General features: G+C 47.2%; 1 protein-coding gene across 1 annotated transcript in view; it reads left to right on the top strand.

Moving 5' to 3' along the window:
• Positions 1–21,695, top strand: part of LOC119454626 (uncharacterized) — a 28,163-nt gene extending 6,468 nt beyond the window's left edge. The window contains exons 3-5 of the mRNA XM_049668136.1: positions 9,892–10,014; positions 10,596–10,718; positions 21,528–21,695. Of these exons, the coding sequence (XP_049524093.1) occupies positions 9,892–10,014; positions 10,596–10,718; positions 21,528–21,695 (414 nt within the window). The remainder of the gene's footprint in view (positions 1–9,891; positions 10,015–10,595; positions 10,719–21,527) is intronic.
• Positions 21,696–22,107: the final 412 nt, after the last annotated feature.

Genomic DNA, 22,107 nt, shown 5'->3' with positions numbered 1-22,107 from the left:
GGCCAATTACATGGCTTAATATGGCTATTACTATGGTTGACAAATAAACACACTAAATTCCAGTCCCCACCCTGTACGACTGTAATGTGCCACTGGCACTGGTCAAAAGTAATATGGCGGCTAGGTCAGCTCTGACCAATGCTCACATTACTTTGGACGCACATTATGCGAATGACAAATTGCAGCAATAAAAAACCGGAAACCACAACAGAAAAAAAGAGTAAGAACATGCAGCTGGCTGTGAAGCAGTCAAAGTGAGCATCTTTAGCTGCGCACATAGGAAGCGTGAACATTTTAAAACAGTATTGTAATGCAGTGATTTGGGTTTCTTGGTATGGCATCGTGAGGCTTATAGCAGATGAAAAGACAAGGACGAAGGAAGACGTGACACACTCAGACGCTAGCGCCTGTGTGTGTGTCATGTCTGTCCTTGTCTTTTCACGCACTATAAGCCTCACGTTAAAGCAGTAATCGTTCTTGTACGCGTGTTCATGAGATAAAGAGCACGCTATGCACACCAATTAAGAGCAGCAGGTCTAAAAGTATAGTATCGTCAGACATGCATGCTTTGAACTCTACTATCACAGCAGACGTCCATCGCCAGACAAAGCGGCCATGCAGCTTGGATGGTGCTCACTGAGCCAATGAACTTTTGGCGGTTACATTATATCCTTTTAGTAAGATCATCAGTAACAGTTCCCATGACCTGGCATGTAGGTGGTGTGATCAGGGCCAGCAAGGCCTTCTCAATGAATGTTAAATACTTATCAAGCATGATGCTCAATGCATGCTCTTATTTAATCCGACCTGAATGTAAATAGGCAGTATGCACGAATGCGCATTCAGGACTGCCGACGCATTGCAACAAGCATGCTTACTGCCATATGTAAAAAGCACTCGCTATATGCTGAAAGAAAATAACACTTTTGCTACCATAAGCACATGGCAAACCTGCAAAAGCACCTGATAAATGCAATGAACGAAAGCAACAACTAATGTGCTAACCATCAGACTTTGTTGTTCGTCAACTGTGAGGACATCAGGAAATGTGTGCTGCCCTGCACCAGTGAAAAGCGCCAGTCGTGGGACAGCACAACTAGTGCCTGCACCAGGGGCTATGGTTGACGACATCCACGTCTTAAAATCATGCGGCCTGTCCGACTGCTGGTATGTCAGTGGAGAGTCTGCTGGAGCAAGACCTGCCTTTGTCTTCACCAGAGGAGCCTGCACGTCCAGTAAGACAGCGGCAAAAGGAAAGTCACCCAGTGACTCTAGCTCCGCACCAAGTGACTGGATTGCGGCTACTTGGCTAGCTTCATCTTGGTAGTCCAAGCTTGCATCTGAAAGGCGAGCAGTCACTGGCAACTGCACACCACCTTCTCGTGGGGCTCGCCAGTCTACGTCTAGAACACTTGCAGGCTTTATGCCTTTCTGTCTCGGGCGTCTCCACTGCTGAGGCAGCTCTGTGCAGGAAAGTTCTGGTGGCGGCTCCGCAAATCCTTGCTGCTTCAGCAGGGCTAGCAGGCGTACTGCTGCAAGGATGTGGCTGCAGGCTCCACTCTTTCCTGCGGGGCATTCACAGGTAGTGGTACGAGGCACACCGGTGGCACTCTGAACTGACAGCTGCACGTTGTAGGGACGGCCACTTTTCTTTTGACTTCGGAAACACGTGCAATGCACATGGACGATACCAAGTCTGAAAAGAAAAGCCAAAACAGTGCTGTGGTACTCATAACAGTGGCATGTGCTTTAATGGGAGAGTGCGCAAGAACCGAGACATCTCAATGTATATAAGATAAAACTCTTCCATAGAGACCTTACGACGAGTGTTTGTTTCATGATGAAAGCTGCAATTAAACATTGACTCTGGCAATCAAATAACGTAGTGCTGGTAACAAATAATTGTTTCTATATCAGTAATGTTATCACTCGAAAAACCACATGATAAAACTAAAAATTATGAGGCACGCCCTAGTGGAGTGCTCCGGATTAATTTAGACCACCTGGGGTTCTTTAACGTGCCCTACAACGCAAGTACATAAGCGTTTTTGCATATCACCTCCATTAAAATGCGGCGGCCGCGGCAGGGACTCGATCCCGCGATATCGCACTCAGCAACAGAGCGCCTTAGGCGACTGAGCCACCACGACGGGTGAGATAAAACTTCAAGAACTGATCTGCAAAGCAATATGCAGCGCTCTGGGCACGTGGTCGTTCGACAGTATCGGTGCGTTTGTTTTGCAAGTTGTTTCTTGGGTGACTCGGCGTCCGCCCCTTCAACATGTAGAAACCGGTCGCATCTTAACACAACGTTACTAGTGCGCAGGTTGCTTCCGTCCACAAACACTCCCGGAAACGAAGAAAGAGAAGCTCCCACTGTATTCGGTTGTGACGAAACTTCCATATCAAAATGAGCGATACGGTTCCGGGTGTGCGCGAGAGCGCCAGTGCAAGGATGGCGTCAGACGCCGTTCGCAAAGTATGCCAGTTGTAGTACTACAGTAAAAAGTTTGCTTACCCTGAGTCACACGTGTTCGTACGAAGCGATGACGGCGAACAGTAGGCCTCTATGGCAAAGCTGTACGCCTTCTTGCGCTGACGGGCAGAGGGGCATTTTTGGTCGCACAACCATTCCAATGTGCGCTCCGATATATGCGGAACGACCGTCAAATTCGTCGTCCAACCTGGGCTGCTCAGACTCGGAATGCATCGCGGCTGGTACGTACCGAGAGGACTTGCCATCATATAAAATTTTCGCTCACATACAAACAGATCTCAATGCGGCGCACACATAGAAACACACGCTGGCAGCTGAACACTCGCCGCAACCAAGATGGCGACTGGACTTCCGGTGCCCAGTGTTGGCAGATGACCAAGCAGTTTTGCATATCGTCTATTGTGGGGAGCTACCGTTACACCAAAATTAAGATGGCGTGTAGCGATCTGGCGCTCGTCGATTGCGTACGGGATATCTTCGTACTGGTGGTGCTGCCTCAGAGGCTGCGGGCGCTGCCGTAGGTGTCTCCGCAGTGGCTTCCGAGAACTCCCAGCAGTGGCGCATCGACAAGCAGTCCGCCTCTAGATTTTCATTTGCCGGTCGAAATTTCAAGGAGTACGTGTAGGCCGACAACGTCACTGCCCAACGTTGAAGTCTTGCTGCTGCCAAAGTTGGTATGCCAGACTTGGGGCCTAAAATAGTCTGCAGTGGTTTATGGCCCGTTATCAGTGTGAACGGGCGCCCGTAAATATAGCAGTGATACTTCTTAACGCCGAAGATGATAGCTAGCGCTTCTTTCTCGATCTGGCTCAGCATCGAACAGCGTCCGTGAAGCGTAAGCAACAGGGCGAATGGTGCCATCAGCAAAAATATGAGAAAGTGCAGCACCTACCCCGTAATGAGATGCGTCGCAAGCCATTCTAAGTGGTCTTTGCGGATCATAGTGAGCCAGAACTTCTGTAGACGCCAACGCAGCCTTAATGTCGTCAAAGGCCGTTTGACACTCGCTGGTCCACGCCCATGCTTGGTCGTCACGCAGCAATTTGTACAGGGGATGGGCCAGCGTTGCCAGTTGAGGTAGAAATTTTTCGTAGTAGTTTACGGCTCCGAGCAAACAACGAAGCTGCTGCTTGTTTTCTGGCGCTTGTGCTGCTATAATGGCATCAGTCTTGTCCGTCGTGGGATGTATGCCATCGGCACTCAACTTGTGCCCCAAGTAGGTCAATTCCTTCTGAAAAAAAGTGCATTTCTCAGATCTTAATCGAACTCCCCGGCTTTCCAAACGGGTTAGAACTGCTTCCACGTTCTGCAGGTGTTCGGCTCTAGCCTTTCCGGTCACTAGAATATCGTCCAAAGAGCATGCGACACCTTTGAGATCTTTGAGCGTGGTGTCCATTATTAGATGAAAAATACCAGGCGCCGAAGACACGCCGAAAGGTAGCCGGTTTACAGCGAACAATCCTTTCGTCGTCATAACGAAACTTTTGCGCACACAACACGAAACCACAACCAAGAAGTACGTCGTGTTAATCGCCAGAAGACGACGTGCTAGAGCACTGCACGGGCTCGGGCTTACCCGAAAGCCCGGGCCCGGCCCGGCCCATGGGCCGGGCCGGGCCGGGTAGAGGAGTTTTTTCACGGGCTCGGGCCGGGCTCGGGCACGGCGTATGCTTTTTGACCCGGGCCCGGGCCGGGCTCGGGTTTTTTGACGCGGGCGCGGGCCGGGTTCGGGCTATCTGCGAGTTATTCTCGGGCTTCTCAACTCTGAAAAACATGTATTTTTCGGTCTCGGGCCGGGTTTGGGCCGGTTTCGAGTCGGGCTCGGGCCGGGCTCGGGCTTAAGGTAAAGGGGTGGCGGGCCGGGCCGGGCGGGTAACGTAGATTATTTCCGGGCCCGGGCCGGGCCCGGGTCTCGCCATAAAAGTTTTGATCGGGCTCGGGCGGGCCGCCCAATGTGAAAACGGGCCCGGGCCGGGCCCGGGCCGCAAAAATCGGCCCGTGCAGTGCTCTACGACGTGCCAGTTCCGCTAGCACTACCTGTTGATAGGCCCTGTTCAAGTCAATTTCGGAAAATTCTTGTCCTCCACTGAGTGCAGCGAAAATTTCTTCAACACGTGGCAAAGGATAGCGATCGGTGTGTAGCATAGGGTTCACCGTTGTCTTATAGTCGCTACAGAGGCGGATATTTCCGTCTTTCTTTACCACCGGCACTACCGGCGTGGCATACTCGCACGTGGCTAATGGTGTGATCACACCCATTGACTGCATTTTGTCAAGCTCTTTTTCAACTGCTGGAACCAGTGCGAAAGGCACACTGCGCGCCTTCAATAACTTTGGACGAGCGTCCGCTTTGAGAAAGAGTTCTGCCCTCTCTTCTGTGATACATCCCAATTCTTCTTTGAAAAGGTTGCTGTACTTTTGCAAAAGCTTGCTCACCTCTACTTTTGCTTCTGTGTTCGTCGGCTCCCGTGCCGAGCAGAGCTTGTTGCAGGAAAATACCGTGCTCCAGTCGAGCCGCACGTGCTGTAACCACTCTCGGCCCAGAAGTGGCGGTCCTCCCTGCTCAGTGACATACAAGGGTAATAGAACACTTTGCCCATTATGTTCAACAACAACATCAGCCATTCCTGCTGGTTCGAGTAATGCACCCGTGTGAGTGCGTAGGCGCAAGTTTGTCATGCGCAACTTCAAAGAGGGGAACAACTGTTGCTGTTGATTGCGAGAAATTGCGGATACCGCCGCTCCCGTATCCAATTCCATTTCAAGCGGAGTCTTGTTTATCAGCAGGCGTAGGATTATGGCATCTTTTGCCGAGCACGTCATGCCGTTTAGCATCACTTCTGTGGCACAGTCAAGAACTTTCATGTTGTGCGCTCGCGCGCGAGACAACTTTGCGTTCTTATCAGACTGACATATACGCTGAATATGCTATTCTTGCCACAGCCGAAACACGTCGCCGACGCATGTCTGCAGTTTTTGCTCACGTGCTTAAAAAAGCCACACCGCCAACACATTTTTGACGCTTTCTTTTTGCTGGCCTCTTTTACTGCAACTGCTTTCTGCCCCTGCTTTTGTGCAGTTGCGTGATTTACGTTAGAGACGCTTGTTGAACCATGTACTTCTGCTGCACTTTTTGTTGCGGAATCCATCGCTAAAGCTTTTTCAACTGCCTTCTGAAATGTTAACTTCTTGTCTTCAGCAAATAGCACTCGCTGAATATCTTCTCTTCGTCACCCGCAAACGAATCTGTCCCTCAGTGCCTCGTCTAAAAAATTATCGAGCTCTTACGAACTCGAGAGGGAGCGTAGTTCCGCGACAAATTCGGCAATGGATTCAGTCTCGCGCTGAGACCGTCGATAAAACTTGGCTCTCTCACCAATTACTGAAGGCTTCGGTGCCAGATGGTCGCCAAGCAATTTCCTGAGGGTATCGTAAGAATTGCTTTATGGAAGGTCAGGGGCGGTAAGTGACTTGAGAAGGGCGTACGTCTTCGCCCCTATTAGGCTCAGGAACGCGTAAACCTTGTCTGCCTCCGGTACTTTGTTGAAGTGGAGAAACGATGTCAACCGCTCGTCGTATGAAGTCCAGTCGCTTGCGGAGTCGTCAAAAGGCTCCATGTGGCCAATTCTTCCCGCCACTTGCGTCACTGGATCTGCCATCCCTGCTGTTCCGGTAGCTCGCAATGTGGCAGCGACAGCCCCAGGAACTTCAAACAGAACCTTTCTTCCGTTATGCCAGCGCCGCTGCAGGTTCGAAGCAACTCGTCGCCAGATGTTACGCCCAAAGCCCGGAGACAAACGTATAACAGTAGCAAGCACTTTATTGCTACATAGTGCCGCAAGTACGACGGTACAAAAGGAAGTGAACAGTGAGCGGGGAGGCAGCCGAGACATGCCAGCTTCATAGTTATCGCAGTCGGGTCACATGATTACTGGACAGCTTAGCTGGCTGCTCTTATCAACAAAACGTGGCGCTATCGCATACATGACATAACCCAACTTATTTTAATCACTAATGTGATGAACTAGCACGGTAGGGACATGGAGAATACTCAAAAGGACGACAGACAGCACTTGATTATATGATCTAATATACAGGGTGTCCCAACTATGATGCAACAACCATTTGCCGTAGCTGGACGGAACCAAAGCAATGAGGTTTGCCGTCACTTGTAGATACTACGATTATTTTTTGCATGCCGCTTAATTACATAATTAGTCTTAATTACTTAATCAATCAATTTCTCAAATATTATAATTAGATGAAAAGTGTCAATGTAAAAATTGTAGAACAACCTAATAAACTACTGATACAAGTTTCTTTTGCTCAATACGTGCTGCATAAAAGTGTTTTTCCGAGCGTGACAGAAGCCAGCGAATACACGCAAGTGCCTCGAGCGGCCAGTCGCGCGGCAATTTTGTGTGTATTCGCGGACTTCTTTCATGCTCGGAAAAACACTTTTATGTAGCACGTATTGAGCAACAGAAAGCTGTATCGGTAGTTTTTCAAGTTGCTCTACAATTTTCACATTGACATTTTGCATGTAATTATAATATTTGAGAAGTTGATTAATTAATGAAGACTAATTTTGTAATTAGGCGGAATGCAAAAAAATAATGTGAGTCGGCAAACTCAAGCGACGGCAAACAACATTGCCTTGATTCTGTACAGCTACGGGGCATTTGCATATTTTTAAATCTTGTTGCATGATAGTTGGGACACCCTGTAGATGATTCAACTGGGGTTCGAAGTGCAGCTCGCAGATCTTTGAAGTCCTGTCTAAGGCCTTGTACGCATGGGGCCCGGGCCGCTGCCACGCTTTAAGTGCCTCATAGCCATCAGGCACCGAGACAAGTGATGTTTTGTGTGTGTGCGTGTGCGTGCGTTTTTTTTTTTCTAGCAGAAACATAGCCAGGAGTGCAGCCCGGCGCAAAACAGTGCGTCTGTCGTTTCATGCGACTTGACATGGCTTCTTACGTCATGGCAACGTGTAAAAATATTGTCACCACAAGGAGGCACAACTGCACAGCGTGAATGCGAACAGAAATGAGTAGTGGAGCTAAAAGAACCGAACAGAACCATGCAAACCGAGCGCACTCGCTAGCTCCGGCAGCAGCCAAACTACAGCGGAGGCATCTAAGCGTAGGGTGCCTCGATGCCAGCGCCGCCGTTCAGGGTGGTGGCATCCTTTGACCGCCCCCGCGCCGCCGCTTTCTCGCTCCGACGCCATCTTGAATCACAGCGAGCGGTTGCGATTGCTTGGTGCCGGTGCTTAGTTCGACACACAGTGCGCGCGGATGCTTCGCTGGCGCTTCTACTTGCTGGACAGTGTTCAGCCGCATGAATGACAAGCTTGTCAAGTGCATCGAGTCGTCATGACGGGCTGTTGTGTTCCCAAGTGCGCCGGATCGACGCGTAAAGGTATTCGTTGTTTACGCTTGCCCCTGGTAGAGTGTACTAGACAATGGTTGAGTGGGCCGAACGGCGCTCTGCCGCTGAGGCGCCGCGTGTGGAAAAATAGTGCGAGGGCGCTGCGAGCGAACTGGATTGGGGCGTAGACGCGCTTCGCGGCATATTTAACGTACTTTCGCTGCGGGCGCCGAGGCAGATTGCACATAGCACGCTCTTAAAACAGCGCTTTATTTCAACTGCAACTTTGTGTTTACACCATTTTGCCAAATATATATATTTGAGGCATAGATTATACAACGCGATGTCTTCAATTTTGCTGTCGTTGTCAAGCGCGTCGTCTGCTAGCGAGCGCGCGTTCGCTACGCGGACACCGGCGCACGCCCAGTTTTTCTCGCAGAACCTCTGTGCAGTACATTTTCTTAATGTTTTAGTTGCTTTGGTGCGCCCATGGCTCTTGACGGATTGTGCCAAATGTAGTTTAGCCAGGTGAACTGCTGTTTTTACCACTGTCCTCTAAAAGTAACTGGTATCTCCGCACCATGAAGGCTACGTAAGAAAATTTTATTATTGATATCGTGTCATTTTACACGCGCTTCTTGTTGGTGGATATTGATCAGGGACAATGATCGTAGAAAACAATATTAGAGTGAAATAAACCAGGTTTATTAAATGCGTGGCGCGAAGAATGACCAATGTATTTCTAGGTAATTAAATCGAACGTTACATAGGCATATATATTTACGATATATATGTATATGTAAGGGGAAAATAAATATTCTAAATACAATAATTGAAAAAGTGAGAACTCCCGACCGGGAATAAGCGCACGTGTTTGCAGTAACAAACACACTTATTAGTGAATACTGGAAATAAAACCCTCACCCGCAGAAATAATAGTCACTGCAGGCAAAACCATCTTATATATATATATATATATATATATGTGTGTATATTTATATACATATGCGGGCGGGCGGGCGTGCGTGTGTGTGTGTGTGTGTGTGTGCGTGCGTGCGTGCGTGCGTGTGTGTGTGTGTGTGTGTGTGTGTGTGTGTGCAAGTATTATTATACTGTACGACGCCGAATAGTCATTTCCGTTAGAATGTAACGCAAAACAGCACTGTTGAAATCTCAAAGGCTGCATGCAAGTGGGGACTACTATTCCGAATGATTTGCTGCCGGAGAGTCGTGGCTGTGGCGCAGAGGCGCAGTTCCTGAGAGAATTAACGGACGGGCGTTAATAAGTCCTGCTTAACGAGTTCCTAGCTCTCATTCAATATAAACGCCCCGTTTTGGGGCAGGCTGTAAATCTGCTAACTTGACTCAGGCAAGAATTTTTGACAGTCTCACCATGTTTGCAACCCATTAAAACTGAGTGCCCCATGGGGTACCACACTTATCTTCTTCAACGAACGCAACAGATCTGCACGTATCTCTACGTGTATGTGAGACATGTGGTTCCTTTAATTGTTTCATTATAGTCGTTATGAAAGTGCACCGGATTACAGAACGCAGCCGTTTATAATATACAAGCTGCAGAGTTGAGCGGTCATACATTCGGGAACGGCATTACATTTACGCATGAACTATAGGATAAGCGTAACATGTTTTTCTCGGAAATCAGACTCGAGAATAATTTATGTTGTTTACACCCCAAGAAATAAGCCGAAGAACGCAGCCACCTGCTTTTTTCTTTTTTTAATATAAGCAAATTCTAGCGTTTTACGTGGCAAAACCACGATATGATTATGAGGCACCCGGTTGAGTTTTTGCTGCCTGGGGTTCTTGAACGCGCACCTAAATAGAAGTACACGAGTCTTTTTCCATTTCGTTCCCATCGAATTCCGCGACCTGGACTGAACCCGCGAGCTCCAGAATTAGCAGCGCAACGCCGTATCCACGATATAGGCACTATATATGTCAGTGGGCATGGAAGCACGTACGGAATGAAGGGCTTACGCACTTTTCCGGTCTTCTTGCAGTTCTTTGGCTTCCTGTCCTTCGACTGGAGCATTTCTGTTCCGGTGGTTCCCATGGAATTCAGCACCAACCCGCCTGCTCCTGCCTTCGACGGCTGTGTCGCCGAAGAAATCTGGACTACACAAGTACCTTGCCTGAGTTCTCAGGCTTTACCTTTCGGGCCAACTTCTGGCTTGCATCACCAGCACGCGTGCACTTCGCTGCATTCCAGACTGGAACATCAGTGCGCAGCCACAACGCTATCAACAGTGCCTGTGGCGGGACAGATAAACCTCGGCGCTGCGAAATCACTCGTCAGTGGGCATGGAAGCACGTACGGAATGAAGGGCTTACGCACTTTTCAGGTCTTCGTGCAGTTCTTTGGCTTCCTGTCCTTCGACTGCAGCATTTCTGTTCCGGTGGTTCCCATGGAATTCAGCAGCAACCCGCCTGCTCCTGCCTTCGACGGATGTGTCGCCGAAGAAATCTCGACTACACAAGTGCCTTGCCTGAGTTCTCAGGCTTTACCTTTCGGGCCGACTTCTGGCTTGCATCACCAGCACGCGTGCACTTCGCTGCATTCCAGACTGGAACATCAGTGCGCAGCCGCAACGCTATCAACAGTGCCTGTGGCGGGACAGATAAACCTCGGCGCTGCGAAATCACTCGTCAGTGGGCATGGAAGCACGTACGGAATGAAGGACGCACTTTTCCGGTCTTCTTGCAGTTCTTTGGCTTCCTGTCCTTCGACCGGAGCATTTCTGTTCCGGTGGTTCCCATGGAATTCAGCAGCAACCCGCCTGCTCCTGCCTTCGACGGCTGTGTCGCCGAAGAAATCTCGACTACACAAGTGCCTTGCCTGAGTTCTCAGGCTTTACCTTTCGGGCCAACTTCTGGCTTGCATCACCAGCACGCGTGCACTTCGCTGCATTCCAGACTGGAACATCAGTGCGCAGCCGCAACGCTATCAACAGTGCCTGTGGCGGGACAGATAAACCTCGGCGCTGCGAAATCACTCGTCAGTGGGCATGGAAGCACGTACGGAATGAAGGACGCACTTTTCCGCTCTTCTTGCAGGTTGGTAATCGTTGCCATATTACCTACGCTTGTTTTAAGTCTAACAATGCTTTCATTGTCGTGCTTCCATGCCCAGAAGCCATTATTGCACCGTTCTGTTCATTATTGCTTATGTTATGTGGCGATGTAGAAAGTAACCCTGGTCCCCCTAAGGAACAACCAGAGCCTTTAAGTGAAATTCTGAGAACCATGAAAGGATCTAAATCAGAGGACCATTAGAATGGAAGATGTACAAAAAAAGATTTCTGACGCCATTGTTGAGCTTAAAACTGAGCATAAAACAGTCGCTACAGCGATCTCTGACATCAGTGAAAGGCTTGAAAAAGTTTAAAGCCAGACGGCAAACATTGATCACTGGCAGAGCGAAGTGAATGAATTACGCGAAACAGTGCAAAATTTCGCGAAAGTGTCAAGTGACTTGCGTGTGCAGCTTGACGATGCAGAAGACCGCTCCCGCCGCGAAAATCTTGTGTTCTATGGTATACAGGATGAAGCCTCAGAGAACGCTTCCCAGTCTGAGAAAAAAGTGTTAGGAATCATTAATGAAACGCTAAATCTTAACATAACCAGTGACAACATTGCAAGAGCTCACAGGATTGGTCGTTTTTCCGCTGGTAAAAAGCGTCCCTTGATTGTTAACTTTGCCGCCTATAAAACACAGGAACAAATCCTCCAGAAACGCCCGGAATTCAAAGAAACCTCTGTGTTCATAAGTGAAGACTTCTGCCCTGCGACACGATTTGCCAGGAAGAAACTGGCCGAGTTTGGCAAAAGCCTTCAGGTTCCTTATCAGTTGCGATATAAGAAACTGTTTACTGGAGGGAAATCGTATTATTACAACGTGGACGATGATTCGGTTCAAGAAATCAGTCTATCAAATAACCACGAAAGCGAACAGCCTGCCCCTTTCCATCGATCTAGACGTTTGGTGCAGACAAAAAAGCGATAGGGAAGCGTTAGGGGTTGCGGCTCAAAGAAAGCATGCAAGACTAACTTAGCAGTACTATTTACTAACATACGCAGTCTACAGCCAAAAAGAGACGAATTATGTAGTCTAATCGATGACTGTAACGCTGGTATCATAGCCATTACTGAAACATGGTTGTCCGCCATGGTGTCCAACACTGAATTGCTACAGTGCCATAGAAAATATCAAATTTATCGCAATGACCGCACTAACTCCATTGGCGGCGGTGTGTTACTTGCAATTAACGAAAACCTAAGTAGTTTTGCTATTCCCATTACTAGTGATTTGGAGGCAGTATGGTGTTGTTTCTGCACGAACTTTAAAAAGATTATTATCGGTGTTTGTTACCGCGCGCCATCGAGCAGTGCATCATTTAGTGAAAGCCTTCACGACTGTTTAAACCAAGTTACGTACAATATCCTGGTGCTGAACTACTACTTATGGGTGATTTTAACTTTCCCAACATTGTTTGGTCTGCCATGTGCCCATTTTCGAATCCCTCATCAACCGAGTCTAATAATTTTATATCTCTTTGTGCTGACTTCAATCTATCACAGATATTTGTCTTGCCCACACGTGCTCATCGTCCCTTTTAGATCTTGTTCTGATGTCAGTGAATGACACCGTCCCTTCAGTCACCCACTTACCTGGCCTTAGCGACCATGACATTTGGCCTTCAACCTAGTTATTACACATCCAAAAACATGCAAACGGTTCAAAACTATTAGAGATTATGGGAAAGCTAACTATATTGCTATTAATGAGGAACTTGCATTATTTCTGGATTCTTTTTTACCTGGCGCATTCCAGCGATCAGTACAGACCAATTGGAATATGTTTAAAACTACAGTTTCAAAACAAATTCAGAAATATGTACCTATTCGACGTATATTCTCCAGAAATAACGCACCTTGGTACAATAGGCACATAAACCGTCTTGCTAACAAAAAGAAACGTTTCTTTCGAAGAGCAAAAACTTCTCAAAAGACATCTCATTTGTTATCGTACAAAACAGTCGCCTCAACGTACCTTTCCGCTTTGAAATGTAGCAAATATTCATTTTTCAACACTACTCTTCCAAAAATGCTGAAAACCAACCCAAAAAGCTTTTGGAATGCGTTAAAAAACAACAATGACCATAAGTTAGCATTATCCTATCCATCTAGAGAACCCGCGCCACCATCCCTGACTGCCTCTGTATTGAATGATGCCTTCGTTCAATCATTTTCATCTGCGAAATCGATTGCGACGCCTAACCTTCCACGATTCAGTTACCTTCCCATGGATCCGATAGGTTTGGTTCAGCTGGAATCGCAAAAATAATCGACAAACTAAAACTAAGTTCCACTTGTGGAACAGATCAGATTAATACAAAATTCCTCAAAAACACGAACGAGTGCTGTTCAATTATTCTAGAGTGTCTTTTTTCGCAATCGTATGACTCTTGTACTTTACCAGGTGACTGGAAAATAGGTAAAATTGTGCCAATTTTCAAATCTGGTAAACGAAGTAGCCCGTTAAACTTTCGACCTATTTTACTCACGTCAGTTCCATGTAAGACTTTTGAACATATCATTTTCACACATCTTGTCAACTATCTAGAGGATAACAGTTTTTTCTCGACTTCGCAACATGGCTTCCGTAAGTTTTTCTCGTGTGAAACCCAACTTATCACCTTCACAAACAACTTACATGAGTATATTGACTCCGGATATTTTGTCGATTGTATTTTTTTAGATTTCGCCAAGGCTTTTGATAAGGTTAATCACTCCTTACTGTTACATAAACTAAATGCGTTAAATATTGACCCGCAAGTACTTGATTGGATTCGCGAATTTCTTTCCTGTCGTGTCCAGTATGTTACAGCTAACGGCTCCGATTCTCCATTGGCTCCAGTCGGTTCCGGCGTACCTCAAGGGTCAGTCCTTGGACCCCTTTTATTTTTCATTTATATCAATGATCTAACTGCTAATATTTCTTCCCAAGCTTGTTTATTCGCCGACGACTGTGTGATTTACCGGAAAATAGCCAACGCTTCCGACGTAACATCACTTCAGAACGATCTAAATACCGTAACAGAGTGGTGCCACACGTGGCATATGGAATTAAACGTTGCTAAATGCAAAAGCATGCGCGTAACTAGGCGTGATGTTATCTCTCCGTCCTACTTTCTTAACAACTCCCTGCGAACCACAGCTTCCTATCACTATCTTGGTGTTTACATATGCAGTGACTTATCATGGAAACATCACCTAGGTTATTTAATAGCTAAAGTGAACCAAACTTTAGGTTACTTAAAAAGAAACTTTTACCTTGCCCCGCTGTCACTAAAACTGTTACTTCATACAACTTACGTTCGGCCCCAGCTAGAATACACCTCGTCTGTGTGTGATCCGCATAACTCTACATTGATACAGGGCATAGAGGCAGTGCAAAATCGCTCCGCTCGCTTTATTTCAGCTAACTACAATTGCAGTGCCAGCGTCACAGAAATGAAAGCTACTCTTGGTCTTCCTTCCCTAGCCAACCGTAGAAAGCAGTCACGCATTTGTCTTTTTCACAAAATGTACTACCACAACCCCACTCTTCGATCCTTGTTCATCCTACCAGCGCCATCTCACTCACACCGGCTTGATCATCCCCATAAGGTTAATATACCGTATTTTTCAACTACTGCAGGCTCGCAATCTTTTGTCCCTAGAACCGCAAGGGACTGGAATCACTTACCCGCCTTCATAACGGACATAGCTGATTCAACTGCCTTTAAAAATGCCCTATCAAGCTTATTGTAGTACTACACATTCCGTTCTTGTGTGCTTTATGTCGGTATGTAATTATTCGGTCTAATGCTTCGTATATGTTGTATATGTTTTGTATAATTCTGTGTAATCCTTCTACCTTTATGTTATCCTTATGTTATTATTTTTGTGTTCACTTTTACTTTGTATGCCCCTCCCCTCTGTAATGTATTTATACCCTGAGGGTACTGAAAAATAAATAAATTAGGCTACCGCGCATGCTTTCTTTCTTTCTTTCTTTCTTTTTTTTTTGAAGTATCGACTGGAAAAAAATCCACTTACGGCTTACGGCGAAAGATTAGCATATAGAATGGCCAACTAAAACCGTTTTCGGCGCATGAGGTTCGACGGCAATAAATGACTCCGTACCAAATACACCGCATTCTGTTACACGAAAAAGGCGGAAACTTGATTGGAATGTTGCACTGTAGTTTACTCTTTTTTTATGTATACCAATGCTACCCGTAAATCTAAGTACAAGGCGCCGGATGGGTCAGCTATGCTTTACTTGTTTGAAGCGGCAAGCAGGAAGGTTACATATGTTACAATTGCTTCGTCTGCGTTTCGCAAGACCTACTGATAGAAAACTATATGCGCAATAATACATACGAGAGATACATACTGCTTGAAGAACGAGAAAAATATTTTTTCTCCATAGGGAACCGTACAATAACATAGTAGAATGAAAGCCGACACTGCGGTCGCAATGCACGCTCTATCAGCGAGCGGCATTAGAAAATAATAAAAAATAAGTGCATAAATGCATGTCATATGCAATTATGAACCCCATTTGATTGATCTGAACGCAAATACCAGCGCGCGAAGTAGTACGAATGACCCTGCCGAGCAGTATCGCCAGCAGTTTCCAACGGCGCGACCTTGATGCGGCCCAATCCACTTCGACCGCAGCGCCGCCCCAGTATTTTTCCACGTCGGGCGCCTCACTGCAAAGCATGCGCCGCCCCAGCCGCTCGTCCCACTCGTCCGTATTCTAGTACACTCTACCCCTGGGACCCAGAGCGAAGGAAGAGATGGGAAGCCCAAGTAAAGTGGTATCACTGGAAGGCAACGGATAACTCCTACATTTGCGAGGTAAGTGTCAAGAAAGTTTAGACTATCGCACCGTGTTTTTCATTTAAATAAGAAAGTATTCTCTGATCCTCGCTCACGTACCTACGTTCGCTCACGAACTAAGCACTGCACCGATGCTGTCTGAGTAGCCTATGGTTTGCGAGCGCGCGTCGCATAGGCTTTTGCCGTTCTGATCTGCGCAGTCTATGCGAGTAGTACCCTTATTTTAAGGACTGACGAAAATGCTTCGGCGCGAAATAGTCGTACATTAGCTACAAATCGTCATGCAAACCACCTATTTTACTTTTTCACGGGAAACACACATCGTGTGTCTCTTGTTTCTTTTACTTTTTTTTCTCCTCAATTTTTTTTTTTTTTTGAGGAACTGGTTATTTGGGACTAAAGAACGCAGTGCTTCTTCTGGGGAGAGCGGCTGTTGTGTACGTGGCAAGCGAAGCATTGTGATTTTCTCTATTCTCAGCAGATATCTTGCGGATCTCAGGTTGTTACGTTATATAGCTGATTTTTTAGACGAATATATTTGTAGCGTGGTGTTCGTAAGCCGATGGTCATTCGTGCTCATTCTCGATCGTAGTGGGTACTGTGACGGTCTTTAAATGCCTGTGCACGGTATGCCCAGGTGTAGTAGAGTTAAGGGGCATCATGGGACCAAAATGTTTCGGCGCTTTCTGGCATGGTGTCTGTTGTAGCCTGTGCATTTCTTCGAAACGTGTGAAGCGAGGTAATACAGCATTACTTCTGCGAAAATTTATTTTTAAGCACTGTAATGGGTTCTCTGTATTTACAAGGCAACTTTTCATATCAATAATCACTTTTATTGTTTTACTTGTACTTAGAAACACTTTGAAGAGGACCAGTACGAGGGAAATTGACAGGATGGGCGCCGTCTGTTAAAGTCAACAGCCTTACATCATCATGGACTATAATTTCGAAGTGGAAAACATTGCTAATCTGTATATGACTGTCTTAGTTTTATTTACGGTTTTTGTACGCGATATGTATCTAGTGTTTATTTTTTCAATGTAGTTATCAGTGTTCTAATGGTTATTTATAAAATGTTCTGTACTCGCTATCGATGTGCTTGGCTGATGCGACGTATTCGATGGTAGCTGATGTATTCTGGCTGGATGTCTTGATTAATATTACCCGCGGTTGCGTTTTCTTGTTTCTATTCTTGTTTTCGATTTATATTGTGTGTAATAAGGTTGATGTACTCACTTGAACCCCCCCCCCCCCATGTAATGAATAAATAAAAAAAAAAACTCCCCCTATCCCGAATTGTATGTGTCGAGCCTACCTTGCGAATTTTTTTTCTTATCTCGTCTTCAACATAACCTTTCATGATATCTCTTTCATGATTGACTGTACTAGACATTACTAAGTAAATGTATTTTGTGCATCGTTTGGTTTCTTGTGTGTACCACGCAAGGTTGACACAGACAAGTTACGTTACATTTTTCTCTACAGCGTTAACTAAACCTTATTTCGACATCGCAGTTATTTTTACACCAGCTTAATCCTGTAAGCACACAGTTTTGTGGGCAAAAAAGCAAAATTGCGCGTAGATATTGTCAAATAATTGCAACGAACGCGAAGAGCACGCGCAACGCAAGGGAAACTAACCGCCGTGCGCGAGTGGCTGGCTACGGTAAAGGAGGCGTGACGTGTAAACCAAAATACAACAGCGAAAAAGAAAAACTTCCACACACAGGGGGTCGCAAACATTATATACCAAGCATCGAAGCGAAAAAAATAAAAAATAGTGCGTATTTCAAACATACACACGGCATATTAAATGTGATTGAATTAGGCAACTTGGGGCATGTTACCGGCGCCATACATTTACGTCTTCGACCTTCGACGAGTTAACGGCTATTGGTTATAAAGATGTGCTGATGCGATGCCGATAAAAAAACCTCATCAAGGCAAAGCACTTGGAAGTGCGCGGCGAGTAACGCTATTTATGAACGCAAGCGTAGCCGAGTCTGAGCTCGTGTGATTCAATATGGCGGCGCCAGCGGGGTTGTCTCCATCCTGAACGGCGGCGCTGGCATGGAGGCACCCTATCTAGGTGTCGACGCGCGCGCCACCACTCGGCATCATGAATCACTGCAACACGCGCTGCGTTCTCCGATGGCTCCGTTGCTTCCACCTCCCCTTCTAGCCACCGTAGCCCGGTGGCGCGACGGCCCTCGTGATGCCATTAGGCCAATACCGACGCGGTGACGGCCTTGGACAGTGCTTGCGAGGAGGAGGCGGCATTCTTCAAAGCGTGAGGCTACATTGAGGGACTTTGCCCCACCCCCCTTTCCTCCCCGGCTGCAGCAGCGCCAACCGCGTATCGCGATATCTGTGTTCTGGACCTGTTTGACACGCGTTGGCATGTTCCAGCTCATATTGCTCACGACAGTACTTAGCAGATCCTATGAACAGAGTTTTGTAGCGTAATGAAAATGGAACTGATTTGGCCCTCGCAAAAACCAAAAGATGTTTCCGCGCGTTTTGTACACTATGAGAGAAGTCTTCGCCAATTATATACATAGTTGGTCCTTTTCAACTTGCGTCCGTTAGACAGGGTTTTTTTTTCTTTTGTTTTAAAAAGAGCGAAATTTATAATTATAGAGCGTTGTTGGTTATTGGAATGGCGGCCGAGACGATGCGCACGTTGGATCTCCTCAGGATTAACGGTCACGTTAAATTGCCCTGCGCAAAGCCGATTGAAATTTTCCTCTGCCTGAGCGGCAGATTCTGGTGCACTTGGTGACCCAAGTGCACCAGAATCTGCCGCTCAGGCAGAGAAAGATACCGATACCGAAAAAAATCAGGTTCTTGCTGCGGGCTCGATTTTCTGCGTCATCGATCCGCGCTTCTATATCGGAGATTGCCCATGTCTCGGTCGCAGTAGTCTTAAACGTTTCAACCCGCCGCTGCAGGTCCTCTATGTACGGACAGTGGTTCTCGACGCATGCATTCTTCTTTTAAGTTCGGGTATTCAACAATTAGTCTCGACTAGTTCGCTCTTTAAACCTTTGATCTCGTCAATTAACTGCGATTGTCCAGTGGACAGTTTTTGTAGTTCAGTTAGTACAGCGTTAAATATAGGACCGCGGTTAGTTTCAATGATGCCCGAAAGGAGCAAGAAGGAACTCGTTACATGAATACAATCCATAGCAATGGCAAACAAACACTGGGGGCTCGGCAGCAGTACCCAACATATTCGCTAGATTTCTTAGCGTAAAGGCTATAACCATAGAGGAAGACATTCAACAAGAGGGGACACTCGGCAAAAACTGGAAACAGGAAACACGTCACCATACGTCGCGCTATGGTATTTATGCCGAACGTTAGCTGCCGCGAGCATAGAAAAAAAGAAAGTGAAATTAGGTTAACAGACATTGATTTATTTTTTAAACTCTTTGCCGTGAAAACTAAAACGTTTTGCGTATAAATGAACTTAAACTTTGCGACTCATTTTTCTTGCCGCGCCTAGCAACAGGCCAATGACGCGCCAGATGCATGCATCATCCGCCAGACACTCCCCCGAAGCCAGCGAGGACGGCTGCGCGCGCGTTTGAGCGCTCGCGCGCGGCGACCCGTCTGTCTCCTTTTTTTTTTTTTTTTTTTCAATGTAACCTGGTTTATTGGGCTCTCGGCGTATTCTTGCGTTCCTTCTGCAGTGGGACAAGACACCACTGCACTATTGGAGTACGGCAAGGTGAGAAATCTTGTTTCACAGTCTACGACGCAATTAGCCTTACGGCACGGGACCGAGACTTAAGTCTCAGTTAGCAAAAAACAGCTCGGCCATCCTGGCGCAGTTAATTTGAGTTAATGAATCGTGCTGGGACATGTTTCCGACGCTTCCTAGGGGAATTTTTAAGCTTGTGTCGGTTTTTGAAGCACACTGGCCGCACAGGGCGCCGTGTCGCAGTTAGCGAGAACTAACTCGACCGTGGTGCGTAGTATAGTGCATCTTGCTAGAAGTTTGTGCCGCTTTCTCTGACGCCAGACATTAATGAAGAGTAATTTCATTACTTTTTGGGGTACTTTTGAGGCACGCTGGCCGCACAGCATGCTGTGACGCAGTTAGCGATAAGCAGCTCGGCCGTGGTGATAAAGTTTGGCGTGTAATGAATCTTAGAGCGACATGTTTGTGACGTTTTTTGTAGCCCCGCAACAACATATACCTTCTTTCAGTACTCACGCCTGTTGAAAACGCGATGGGCGATTGCCAAGGGGATAACATATGGGAGTGTGTTGCTGGCGCCTGCAGAACACGCAGAAGATAACGCCGAGGAACATATCGGAAACTTGTCATTCGAAAATTCCGTCCTCTAAAGGACTGAAAACAGGCTTTGCACCCACGTATTTGTCTTGAGTGCGAATAGAAGGTATTCTGCGAACGCTTAGCATGGTCCGGCTGGGAGCCTCTGTTGTGTCCATCTCTGTGTATGTAGCGTACCGTCGCGTCGCCCGTGGCCGTTTTGGAAACGCGAAGTCGCCCGTGTATTTGTGCTGCCAAAGTGCATGTAATGCCCGGAAATGGGGGAACGCTTGGAAATCAGATGTTTTCATATTTTATGGTATTGTTTGGGATGAGTCGGGTATTTTCTACGCCGTGTATGTAAAAGCGAATTGCTTTTGTTTGTAATACCGCCCATTCACCGCTTTCGCACGTTTCGCTTCTACACGCAGTATTCCTATGTCTAAATACCAAAATGACACATGCTTGTAAATGTAACGTGCTTGTAATTCACTTTTTTTTTTCAGCTGGTGCCGTCTGGTGGAGCTTCATACGGGAACTACTGCTTACCTGGAGTCACAACATTGGATGAGCGCACAAAAAGCGCGGAACGAGCTCTTTTATAGAGCAAAGTAAATATTTCCGCATTTCACAAAAGGTCTTGCGTCTACTTTGTAAAATTGCACGTGGCAGAGATTCGATGGGACTTGACAAGATCGTTCGCAATCATTTTTACCAAATAATAAACCAATTCCGCACGAAGAGCAAAAAAAAAAGGGGGGGGGGGGGGGCAGCCGGCGTGCTTGCTTGCGTTCCAAATGCGCGCGCCCAAAACCGAAACCGGAAGTGATTTATGCCGACCGCTTGGCGCGCTGCCGTCAATTCGGCCGCTGGGCTCTATGGGAGTGTCCGCTCTTCGTTGAATTTATTTCTCTATGCTATAACATTGACTTACGTTCATATTGAACAGTAGCAGCTTAGTGGACTGTTTCGTGGCGCAGCCACCGAGCCCACAGGTTGGCGAGCGAGGGTGTTGCTCTTTTAAAGCCGACCCGGCGGCGGTTGTTGCTGACGTAGGCACCTCCCAGGTGGCAGGGTTGGTCGCGCTCGTCACCGGCGGCCGTTGTAGGAGCGTTGGGGTGGCTAGCATGACTTGACGAAAGGCAGCTGGGACGCGGTCAAGGCATGGTTCCACGCTGTTTGAGGTTACGTGCGGGATAACCGAAGTGGTAGCGAGCAGAGCTGCTCCGATCAATAAGATGACGAACACCTGCATATTGAACAGTAGCAGCTTAGCGAACTGTTTCGTGGCGTAGCCACCGAGCCCACCTATGTCTCAGTTTCTTCAGATAGGTGACGAACGCCGTGGTGATGCTTCTTTGCGATCGCTCATTGACCGTCTGGATACCGCAACTAACGACGCCTCACTGCGCTTGTTTGTCCTCGTGAATGGCACACTTTACCGTCTTAACGTGCTGTCAGATGACCCTCAGCTGCTTCTCGTTGTGCCTGTACATCTGCATTCAACGGTCTTGCATGAGCTTCACGACGAACCAACTGCTGGTCACCTTGGCGCATCCCACACGTACGACCGTGTCTGGCGCCGCTTCTTTTGGCGCGGTATCACCCAGCCTGTTCGACGTTACGTGACCTCATGCTATAAATGCCAACGTCGGAAATGTCCTGCCGCACCCCCCTGCTGGACTGCTTCAACCGCTCTCCATCCCAACCGAACCATTTTTTCGTGTTGGTCTTCTCGGTCCTTTTCCTGAGTCAAGATTCGGCAACAAGGGGGTCGCAGTTGTTATCGATTATGCGACCACGTATGCAATCACACGAGCGCTCCCCACCAGCACTGCTACTGACGTTGCCGATTTTTTGCTCCACGATGTTATTCTACACCATGGCGCCCTTCCCCAATTGCTCACAGGTGGAGGCCCCACATTCTTGTGCGGAGTAATCGACGATCTTTGGCGCTCCTCTTCAACGCAGCACAAGTTGACCGCTGCCTACCATCCCGAAACAAATTGCCTCACCATGCGCCCAAATCGCACCCTCACGG

Source organism: Dermacentor silvarum, chromosome 5, assembly GCF_013339745.2.
Source record: "Dermacentor silvarum isolate Dsil-2018 chromosome 5, BIME_Dsil_1.4, whole genome shotgun sequence".
NCBI lineage: Eukaryota > Metazoa > Arthropoda > Arachnida > Ixodida > Ixodidae > Dermacentor > Dermacentor silvarum.
Note: the sequence above shows the minus strand (reverse complement) of the source record. Positions and strands in the feature narration are given on the sequence as shown.